We start from the raw sequence: 12,376 nt of genomic DNA, 5'->3' as shown, positions 1-12,376 counted from the left end.
TCACATTGGACTTGACGGATTATCGTCAGGGTTTTTTTCTTCTTCTTCTTTTTCTGTATTTTTCTTTTCTAAGCGTGACGCGATTATCGCTGGAGTAGAAATATTAGGTCGGGTGAGATTTTTGCCATCACACATGTGTCTGTCCCTCACAGCAATTTGAACGTGTCACTGGAGTCCACGGCTATCAACGAAACTGAGCTGGTTTCAGCTTCATTTGATCACGCAATATGCGAGTATGCAATGGGTCAAAGAACAGGGTCAAGTTTCCGCTTCCATTCGCTTACACGTGCACGATGTTTTGGAGCGTGAAAAGAGAAAAGCAACAACCTCCATCCTTCGCATTATTCGTTGAAGGACTCCGTAGCAGCCCACTTTCGCATTCGTGTCCTTGGTGCACGCTGTATCAAGGGGCATGATTAATCATCCAATATACTTTTTGCTCGTTCGTAAGCTGTAGCTCATCTCGCGGTACAACTTTGATGTGAGTCGTCTGCGCGTGGATGTGATCAATATAAAGACACGATATATCATACCAAGGAGGTGGAAGCATTAACGATAAAGGTCACCTGTTTGTTACTGAAGAAGGTTGTCTTTAGTACTAGTAGTACCTCCTTGGTTGGACGTGCTCTCTCGAAGTTGTATCCAGTCGCACGTTCACTGCATTATGCCACGGATATACTTCACTGTCGTTGTCTCCGGAACCGCCTGGTTCTCCCTCGCGTTCCTCCTCTTCCTCATTCACCACGAGAGCAGGGATGTTTTGCGCACCGTGCAGCAGGGAATCGTTGCCGACGTGCCCGTGAATGCCGGGCAGGTCCAGGATGGTGGTGGTGGTGGTGGAGGCCATCATCATTTTCACGCTCATCCATCGGAGGGCAACGGGAGGAGGAACGTCCATTCTAGGGAGGAGAAGGAGCTGGACCCGATTTTGGGCCAGATTGACAAGGATATTCCCCGCTTTGGTCCCGGCGAAGGAGGGCAGCCGGTGTTGTTGTCCGGAGACGCCCTGGGACGGGCGAAACTCACCCGACACTTGCACAATTACAATCTCGTCGTGAGCGATAAGATTTCAGTGGAGCGGAGCGTGCTGGATACCAGAAATCAAAGGTACGGATGTATAAACAATAATGTATGTAGTATGTTCTCTACCACTAAAAGAAGTTTGAGTGAGTGGATAATATGGTGTATAATCGACGACCATCTGGATGCATGTATGGTGGTCATCGACATACATCATGATGATGGTGTTGACGATGATGTCGTGGTCATTGAATGCATAATCGCGCAATTGTCTACATCACCACCATCGCGATCAATATGGTAATGATTAAAGTGAGAATACCCAGTGATCATTTGATAGTGAATCTGACGCCATTATGTCTTTAGTATAATATACTCAAGTCTCGAGTATATTATACTCAATCGGTAATGTACAGTGTACCATGTATTATATGATAATACATATACCTGGTACAAACAATGGATTCAGATTGCAATGTGCTGACGATGACGATAATCATAATGGAGGGAAGTAAGGACATCAATGATGCTGCTGCTGCTGCTGCTGATGATGATATGATGATGATGATGATGATGATGATGATGATGATGATGATGATGTTGATGATGAAAGTGTCATAACGATGACGTATGCTATATCGTGCGTGATGTCTGACCCTAGACATGATTTCTGGTCCTGAGAATTCTGGCCTGACGTCAGTAATGACAACGACAGTGATGAAGGTATGTGTTAATGATGATAAGTATAAGAGGAAGGTGCGTCAAAGGTGATATTACAGGGATGGTATAGTGTTGGTTGAGATGGAGCTGAAGGTTTCCAACTTTTTGTGAGATAATGAGAAACCTTATGAAAACTAAACAGCAACATTCAATTCTAAGAGGTATTTGAAGTTTATTTGATGAAAATTGGTTTTGAAATGGCGGAGATATTAGGAAACAAAGATGTTCTAATAAATAATGGGGCCCACCTTTTATCAGAACCACTTTGTTTTACTTTGCCATTTCAAAGCCGATTTTCGTCATATGAACTTTGCATTCCTCCTATATGCTCTTCCATATATTTCATAAGAGGTTTCTAATTATCTCACAAGAATTCAAAATGTAAATTCCCCACCCTCAACCAACTGAACTGAACTGAAGTGAACCAAAACGATACAATCCTTTTAACAATGATGCTAATAATTGCAGCGGCTACAGATTAAAAAAAAAAAAAAACATTTTGGCGGTGAAATTTGAGATAATGACTGCGAATGTGATACTGAAGGCGAAGACTGCTATGGTTGGGATAACATGTCGACGCAGGTGATGATGATAATACCTCAAACAGGGTGATGTGTTAATTGTTGATATCATTTCGATAGGGTCATAAAATAATGACAGTGGCTTCTGTGGTTAAAGATATTCCGTTCATCGTCAATTCTTAGTCACCGTTGCATTTCTTCTGACTGCGATATTGAATCACTACGCCATTTGTTGCAGGAAGTGTGGCGCCTCTTGTAACTGAATTACGTTGCCATAAAAAAAAAGAATCACCCGAAGACTGAATACTTAAATGCATAATATCATTTAATGAATATAACATCATGAAACAGAAGGAACGAATAAATGAAAGTTTAAGCAAAACAGACAGATACAAAGGAATTAGAATGTGACGTGCTGGGGGTATCATTGCGTTACAGTACAATTCTTCTGATAGGGAGTAAGAAAGACCTGGGATATGAAATGGAATGTATAATGTTGTAAGTTTGAATTAAAGAAAAAAAAATCTGCCATTGCTTTAAGTTTTGCTTTGATTTTCACATCACCCGAGAGAGAAAGGAGCAGATGTGCCTCATTAATTTATCAGAAATACGAACTCAGAATCAACCAATGACTCCAAATGTTGAGTTTCCCGGTTCAAATTCACTGGCTTTGCCCATAGACGAGTAATCAAAGTCATATGACGCATTATTGCTATGATATTTTACGGTGTTTTGGGGTGTTTTTTTTTTTTTTAGTTTCTTCGTAAAATAACTCCAAACTCAACTTAAGAAGAAGGCATCTAATTTTTACAGACACAAAAAATTATATGGCTTGAGACGGCATTGGTACATGGCCAAGAAGTATATTTCAGTGTGTCTATAATATGCAGTCACACGCGTATATAGAACACCACATCAGATGAACTGTATAGAGGTATTCAAACGGTATCCAATTTTCTCATAGGCCTGTACAGTATACTCCAGTAGCTGATTCGCAGACTTCCGGTGTTCAGGTATACCCGCAGGTATCCCTCCCCCACCTTCAAGTGCTGTACTCTCTAAAAAAAAAATCGAGTGAAAATATTCACTCTTGAAGGAGTGAAAATATTCACTCTTTAAAGGGGTCCTGAAATCCAAAATGCATGTTGATTTGTGTTGATTTATGATACCCTCAACATCACTTTTGCGGTAAAACAAATATCTGGAAACATTCCATATATTTTTAACGTTTTTTTTTAATTTTTCTTCAGATTACTTGGGAACACCCACAAAAAGTCCTTCCAAACTAATCAATATTAATATTCTTGAGATGACATCATCTGTCAATCATTGCTGAAGTACTGAAATGTTTAACAAAAGACATTGGAATGCACCTTCCTCTCGACTCAGCATAACTTGCATGATTCTGTCATATTAATGTGACTAACAAAAGACATGGCGAGGGAACATGCAAGTTATGCTGAGTCGAGGGGAAGGTGCATTCCAATGTCTTTTGTTAAACATTTCAGTACTTTACCAATGATTGACAGATGAGGTCATCTCAAGAATATTAATATTGATTAGATTGGAAGGATTTTTTGTGGGCGTTCCCAAGTAATCTGAACAAAAATAAAAGAAAAAATCGTGAAAAATATACGGAATGTTTCTAGATATTCGTTTCACGACAAAAGTGATGTTGAGGGTATCATAAATCAACACAAATCAACATGCATTTGGATTTCAGGGCCCCTTTTTAAGGAGTGAATACAAAAAAAGAGTGAATTTAGAGTGAAATTGGAGTGAAAATAATGATCATTTTCACTCGTTTTAGAGTGACCTCAAGGATCACTCCAGAATATTCGAGTGATCCCTGAGGTCACTCCAAAATGGGTGAAAATGAACATTTTCACTCAATATTCACTCAAATTTCACTCTAATTTCACTCTTTTTTTGTATTCACTCCTTCAAGAGTGAATATTTTTACTCAATTTTTTTAAGAGAGTATCTTAGGGTAGGCCTATATAAGCAGGTATAGGTGGGACCCACCTCCCTGGTAGAAGCTTGAATTTGCGAGTATCTGTTCGCATATTTCGTCCTGCTTCCATCAAAGTTTAGTAGAAAGGATGGCAATGGAAGTCTTGATAACACCCACGTGGACCTGTCATGAAGCAACTCCCCTTTCAACGATGCCTATGATAGCTATAATAATAACAACACTTGATTTCAGACGATAACGACGAATTTAGGTACATTGAACCTCTCTCTGACCTTCAGACTAACGGAAGTGTATATTGTGGCGAAACAATAATATAAATACGCCTATAAAATCCTTATCGTTTCCGAGACTTACAGAGAATCCTGCCATTGCTATAATTATGCTCTCGTTTACCATATATACAGGAAATATAGGTTAAGCAAGTACGTATGGTATTTATGATACGAAGCACGTAGTTGACGTTCTTATACACTCCTTACTTTCCGAATTTTATACTCTCTATACCTTACTTTGAGCACTATAGGAACATGCTCACAACTCTTATAATCAAATAGCGTTGGATTATTCATGTGTGAGTAGCTCGAACGTGGTCTGTCATCTTCATCCTCTCAGGTTTTTGTTTGTTTGTTTTATTTTGCTTTCCACCTTAATGATGCGACACGCTCAAAACCACTCTAGACACTCAGTCGTTTCAGTGTCCAATGAGTCGGCTAATTGTTAAGTTGAGTGAGTCTGAGACACAACAGTTGCCATCGTTCGCTGGCACCCAATCACATAGTTGCCATGGTAACCTGGAAGTGGTTTATTGAGGTGAAGTTCGTGCCAACCACTCAACAAGGTCGGCATGGTTGATGGGACTCGCACGCCCGGATGAAGGTCCTACCCTAGACTATCTGCCATGGTGACATCCAAAAATGGCTCCCTACATCATTACAGGAGTTTTTGTATACCTATTAGGCCCTGATATAGGTACCTACTGAACGGGAGCAGCGAAATGCACTCTGGGCAGATTATGGACAAATCGAGTTTTAATTACAGAATAGATAATTGTGTTGGAAAAAATATTGTCACTTCATTTTGATTCATGAGAGAACAGAAGATAGGAATAGAATTAATGCGTGACGGATCTTTCACCCAGCTGCAAAATCTGTTCATCCGAATTATATAGCGAAGAGTCCCTTCTATTTTCTGTAACAATCTTTGAGTTATCGCGGCGTTTTTCCCCGAAATTTCAAATTCATTTGACAGTCACTTTGATACCGTCTCCCCCAACGCTTAAGTATACTTCCACATCTTATACAGTGTGTCTACGCTTGTTTTTCTATATACTGGTATTCTCTATAATTCCATAATATCATTTTCTCCTATATTATATATTTGAAGTTGTATTGAGTGTATTACCCACTAACTTCCATACTCCAAACTTGTTAGTGTATTCAGTGTAAGTCATGTTATTCAGGAAATGATGAAATGAAATGTAAATACAAATGTCCTGTGTCAGCTTTACGATTACGCCTGAAAGAAGTACTACTGAACAGTCGTACTTATCGTGTCGGCGTAAAAACTCACACTTGTTGTTTGATTTAACATTTGGCGGAGAAACCTCAACGTGTTTGAAATGTGAGATTTTACCTTCGAAGTATACGTGAGAGAAGAGATGAAGGAGGGTGGGGGTGCAACCTCAAATGTATTGTCTGCCAACTGGATTAACATCATGATCATGTTATCGGAAATAGACCGGCAAGCAATAATGTCATCCAGGCTGCTCTTCGCCTTCCGTTTTATATATTAAACGACCTTTCTAAATAAGTCTGAAACTTGCATGGTGTATATATAATGATTGGAAAAGGTGCTTTCCGCCCACGCCTGCATCCTGTCAATGCTCACTGTTGTTGGATTTTTCTATTTCTGGAGCCCGCAAGCCTTTCGGGGATTTTATCACATTTCTGTAATTCGGAGATGTTGTTAAATCGCAAATAAGCCGGATGAGAAGCCAAGGTTTTTGAATTCTGGGAGAATTTTCGGCGTCAAGTAGACGTCAGATACAACTGTTGTGGATACGCATATGAAGTGATCACGGCCTTCAGACCAGAAATCGAATGATTTTAAATTGTCTCCTTTATAAGTGAATTGTGAATGTTAGCTTCGATGAATGTATATACATTCGAGACACAGCAAAAAACAACAAGAGAAGACTGAATGCAATACCAGGTATATTGATGAGATTGGTTAATCATAAACAACAACAACAACAACAACAACAACAACAACAACAACAACAACAACAACAAAACTGTTAGTAAGACTAGTCCTGAAAAAAAAAAAGATCGCGATAAGATCGATTTAGGTAGACTGTAAGTGATGTTTGTGATGAATTGCGATGCCCAGGTGTTAAAATCAAGGAATGATAATAACTTGTCCTTCTTTCCCGCTTCGATTCTCCATCCCTCTCTGTCTGTCTCTGTCTGTCTGTCTGTCTGTCTGTCTGTCTGTCTGTCTGTCTGTCTGTCTGTCTGTCTGTCTGTCTGTCTGTCTGTCCCCACATCCACCTTCTCCAAACTATAGATGCCAGGACATCACGTACAAGTTCTCCAACTTGCCCAGTGCCACGGTGATCATCGCGTTCCACAACGAGGCGTGGTCGACGCTCATGAGAACCGTGCATAGTGTGATCAATCGCACTCCCCGGGATGTTCTCAAGGAGGTGATACTGGTCAACGACGCCAGCGATGACGGTAAGACATCGTTGAGGACTTCGTTGTAAGCAGCGTTAAATAGGATGAGACTACAAAGTGTATATACCATGAATTATAAAATTATCGTTATCTGACCAAAACGGAGCACTTTTCAGTGATACAAATCTGTATGCCTCTATTGCCTCTATGGCTAATTGCTTGTGATATTCTAGCAGTTCCTCATCTAACATTATAGTTTCATCTAGGCCTATATACCTTTATTGTTTCATTATGACTGAAATCCTTAATGTCACGCAAAATGAAATATGCATATGGATAGATGTCTGAAAAAAAAAGAACTTCTAGTAACTAAAGTAACAGTAAAACAGTACACAATCGGAAGATGCAAACAGCAATGAAGAATGAGTTTAAATCTGGACACGAAAAGAGCAAAAACAGACCTGAGCAAACATATTATGATAGAAAGATCTTACGAGAGTCCCACTGCCCCTGCTTCAAATTCCTCTGTGGCGTAAACAACGGCTACAATTCAAAGTGAATGTATTCAAAGAAGGAAAGTATATGACCTGTTTATGAAAAGATATTTGTGCTTATATGCGGTGATTTTTGTAGATGTTTTGTGATTTTGATTTTTTTTTTCTTGTGACTGTCTCAAACTATAACCTCTGTATACATGCTCATAATGCTTGACAACGGTTAATTTTAAAGTATATGTGTGTGTGTGTGTGTGTGTGAGTATGTGTATATACATGAAATCAATGTACATGATATCATTTGTGCGATCCATATTTACCAACGTATCATGAAGATTCGCAAACTAGTATGTTTCCATGATAATAACATTCTTGCATATATCGTCTATATCTTCTTGTATCAGGGAGGTGAATTTTTCCACCTCCCTGGTTGTATTACCTTTTCCACTGCTTCACGTGTATCGGTTCACTCCCGATACTGTAAGTATTCAATCAAGTTGAAATGAGCGGACTTCACGCTTTGACTAACTACTGCTTTACTGGTCCGCGGATGGGAGTTTGAATTCAGTATCCAACAAGTGATGTGTTTCTTTCTTTCGTGTTATCTTCATATGGCACATGTCTAGACCTATATATTCTTATACTTATAGTATTTCCTTATGACATTCCTTGAGATTAAGTTCACTGGTCTGCAAATGTATTCAGCCCAAAAGTTTGAGCTCCATATGCACGCACAGCTGCCGAAGGAATTTGCAAGGTGAAGAGTTCAAAAAATTCCTTGGCAAAACACTTCCTAGCTCTGCATCCGTATCCGTTCTATGCATGTATATAATATGATACTGTACATTGATATTGATATTGTGTGACTTGTCTTAGGAGTCCAGTATTGCCCATCGTTGCACTTGAGGGCAATGGAAGTTCTGTAGGACTCCTAGATGATTTCTGGAGCCACAGTGACTGTAGCCTTATTTTTTATTAAACCAGGGACACAAATCTTTATATCCTCTCAGTATACGTTTGACTCACTTTGGCAGATAACCAATCTTTTGCATGTCATCAGTTTTTGGCATGATGATGCTTAGAATGTTGCGCTTTGAAAGGATGTTGAGAAAAAGTTGTATCATAATGCATGGTGGGGCATGTTAATCCACCTAATGGAACATGCTCCGTGTGTGAGCGCGCGTGTGTATGTGTGTTCGTGTGTGTGTTGTGTGTGTGTGTGTGTGTGTGTGTGTGTGTGTGTGTGTGTGTGTGTGTGTGTGTGTGTTTATAAACATTACTTATTGATATCTTACACTGCTTCTTAAAGTAATGAATGAAGTTGATTCGCTTGAAGTTGATTCAATTTTCAGTCAACTTATAATTTGTGCTTAATACATTGTCTTCATAGAAATCCCGAACAATATGCTTTTCATGACGGTGATAGTTCCTCTCCACGTGAGTTTGATTGAGTCATGAAATATGATTGAAAGTATAGTTATGAAGTTGATTTAATCAAGAACATGCATACAAAGAATTTAGACAATAATGATATGGGCAAACAATGAGCGATTATGTAAATGAAAATCAGCATGGAATATGTCATGGAAAAGGAAATGCAATGGTCTATACTGTACTTTGTATCTAGGGCCTAAATGTTTTATTGAAATTGGTTGTCTCATTCATTCATTTTTTTCACAGAAATCCTATTTTACCAAAATGTTCGTCTATTCGCATATACAGAACAGCGGAGATGACTTGGGAAGCTATTAAAGGAATCATGCATAAAAGCAAAAATGAGACAAGAGTAGTAAGTGGACACGGAGGGAGATTGGGGTCATGTTTTGCATGTGGCAAACATGAGAGTCATGTGTTTTTACTGAGCTTGTCTAGAATGCATTCATGGAAACAAAAGGAACCTCCAGACAGAGACATCCGAGAGAGAGAGATGATATAGAGGGAGAGAGCGGGAGAAGAAGATATACATTCGTGAGTCTGGAGGTCATGGATGATTACATTCATGTGTCTTCCAGGCTAGAGAAGAGGGCTATGATAATCAATTGACAAGCCGATGTGGCAGAGAGTGAGATGGAGAGAGGGAGAGAAGGTGGAATTACGGCAAATTTAAGCGCCAAATTGAATTCGTACCATCCAGCCGGGCTTCCGCTGGGAGAAACATTTACGTCGGATTGGACGTTAACCCTTTTGCCCTAAGAATCAGAGGGGCACGCCCTCTGGAGAATCCCCCAGCTGGTTTTGTCGCGGTCTGTTTTCTCCTCTCTTGCTCTCTATCTATCTATCTATCTATCTATCTATCTATCTATCTATCTATCTATCTATCTATCTATCTATCTATCTGATATCCAGCTATATATCTATATGATATTATCTACCTATCCAGCTATTTTTCTGTCCAACTATCTTTCTATAGGCCTATATCTATCTATCCAGCTATCTACTGTCTATCTCCCTCTCTGTTTTCATCTCTATCTTCGTCTTTGATTTTCGTGTTTTATTTCTTCTCTTTCCCTCTTTCTCTATCGATTTTAGATCTATTTGTGTACCTAGTAATATATGAGTATAATCGCATGTATTCTTCAGTCTATTTATAGTTCTGTTTGTCCTTCTGTATCTGTTTATAGGCCCTACCTGTTATCAAATTGTCTGTCTGTCTGTCTGTCTATATGTATAATCTTTCTACTTAAATCTGTCTGTTTTTACCTATCCATCTATCTATATCTATCGGCCTATCATTCACTGTTTATGTCTATCTATGCTATCTGTCTATCTATCTATCTATCTATCTATCTATCTATCTATCTATCTATCTATCTATCTATCTCTCTCTCTATCTATTTAACTACTGGTTTCATCAAGACATCTTTTCTGTCCCTCGGGCTCCTTCTGATGATCTATCCAGACTTGTTTGTCGTTATCACTCCACCCTCTTGCCTCTTTCCCTTGGCCTCTATATCAGGTCTCTACGTTCCCTCATCATTTCACTTTATAATAATACATTTCTCTCAGTCCTCTTCTCACGCACTCCTCTTTCTTTTCTTGGTATATAGTTGTCCTTGTACTTTGCTGTTGTGTGTTTGGGACGTTTTATTTTGAGAGCGATGTGTTTGTCCTTGCTTGTTCGTCAGTAAGGGAGAGGGTTGCCGAGGGAGGTGGAGTTACACTTCGTGAGTATTTTGATGGCTGAAAGTTGAATTGAGGGACAGCGGAAGTGTAACCTTAATTATAAGATTCATCAATCTTTCTTTGATTAGTGATCAGACATTACGTCGTATATATAGGTAGTGGTTTGTGTATGTGCATCCCTAACCTTCAAGCTTTATCTTCAGAAGAGGTTGGATATCCGTTTTTGGTGCCTGTAATCCTCTTCTCATTTCTGCAGCCATGTTTTGTAGAGTGATGTATACGATCCAATGTAACATTACTGATGGGCAGGAAGGTAGAGAAAGTAGTCAACCCTGATTCCATGACAATTATGCAATTAACGTTTTCCGGTGATGATCCCGGTATGACGTCTAAACTTCCGGAGGGGCGTCGAGTTTCTTAGTGTTGTTTGGAAATCATAATCCGCTTATAATGATGAATATTACCTGTTATTTCAATAGCTGACATGTACGACGCGAAATTGCTCAGCCCCACGCCTTCTACCTCTCCCGGTAGATTTCATTCAAAAGACAAAAGAGATAATTTAAGTCTGATTTGCTTCATACTATAAGTAAACGGAAAAATATCCTAGAAAGCAACGAGTCCAATGAATGCTGGTCAGGTGATCAACAACTATTTGCAGAGCATTGAAGGGGGCAATTTAGCCGAAATGTTCCTGAATGTTTCCTTGAGATGCAATCGGTAATGTCAGACTTTTCCGCAAATTCATACAAATTAATACAGTCTGAATGTCAAGAAGTCATACATAGTCCCTTGGTGATCTTTAAATAGACGCACTATAACACTCACGCGACTATGACGACGCTTGCAATAAGTGTTCCCAGTCCAATTTAAGACTAATTGATTGTTACCATTTTTCTACATTTTTTTACAGCAAAAACGATGCAATGTGTGAGTGTATAATGGGCATCGCGGCACTCAAAAAGGGTGTTTAGATAATTATTTACATCAATATATTATGTAACCGATTACTTTCAATTCAAACTTTATTTTTAGTTTTTTTTTTCTAACAGAATATACAAAGTAATATGTGAGGAATATGATCCATACGAATGGTTTGTTAAAGGATGGTATAGTTTTGGTTGAGATGGGATTTAAGTTTTGAGGTTTTTTTTTTCGAGTAGAAACCACTTTGATATTAAAAGACATTATAATTAAGAGGGATTGAAAGTTTATTTGATGGAAATCGTTTTTGAAATGGCTGAAATGCCCCAAAACAAAGTAAAATAAAACGGTCTTAATAAAAGATGAAACCCACTTTTTATTGTTGCATCTTTGTTTCTGGATAACTCAGCCATTTCAAAACCGATTTTTCATCAAATAAACTTTTAATTCCTCTTAGAATTGTGTGCACCTTCATATTTTCATATACAAATATAAGTGGTTTCTATAATAATTGTTATCTTGGAATCCCATCTCAACCAACACTATACCATTCCTTTAATGCCCTTGAGGGAAGTCATATAAGTCCCAAGGAGACTTCGAGCGACTTATGATCTCCCCGACAAAATATCTGACGGAGAGTTAAACCCAAATATAGACGTGAATATAGAGTGAATGCAGCAATAATAGAACCCATCAGCGAAGTTTCGGGAAAATCTGACTATGCCCGTTTAAAAGTGTGGTGACATCATGTATGGACAAAGATATACAAAAATATTCAGAAGATTCATCATATTTCACTCTTTTTTTCAATTTCAATTTGTCAGCTTGTTGGGCAGAAAAAAAAAACACAACCACATAGTGCATGAAACTACTATAGGGTTATTGGATGTTAAATAGGTTATCAATCTCATATTACCATGATGT

At 38.7% G+C, this 12,376-nt stretch overlaps 1 protein-coding gene across 1 annotated transcript in view; it reads left to right on the top strand.

Annotated features, from left to right (window-relative positions):
* The first annotated feature begins 599 nt into the window (after positions 1 to 599).
* Positions 600 to 12,376, top strand: part of LOC139730046 (inactive polypeptide N-acetylgalactosaminyltransferase-like protein 5) — a 32,068-nt gene continuing 20,291 nt past the window's right edge. The window contains exons 1-2 of the mRNA XM_071640958.1: positions 600 to 1,107; positions 6,802 to 6,971. Of these exons, the coding sequence (XP_071497059.1) occupies positions 665 to 1,107; positions 6,802 to 6,971 (613 nt within the window). The 5' untranslated portion in view covers positions 600 to 664. The remainder of the gene's footprint in view (positions 1,108 to 6,801; positions 6,972 to 12,376) is intronic.

The sequence above is a fragment of the Diadema antillarum genome, unplaced genomic scaffold (genome assembly GCF_040938485.1).
Source record: "Diadema antillarum isolate AM-2024a unplaced genomic scaffold, OU_Dant_1.0 seq00000288_RagTag, whole genome shotgun sequence".
Classification (NCBI taxonomy): Eukaryota; Metazoa; Echinodermata; class Echinoidea; order Diadematoida; family Diadematidae; genus Diadema; species Diadema antillarum.
The sequence above is the reverse complement of the archived record's forward strand: the minus strand, read 5'-3'. Positions and strand labels throughout refer to the sequence as shown.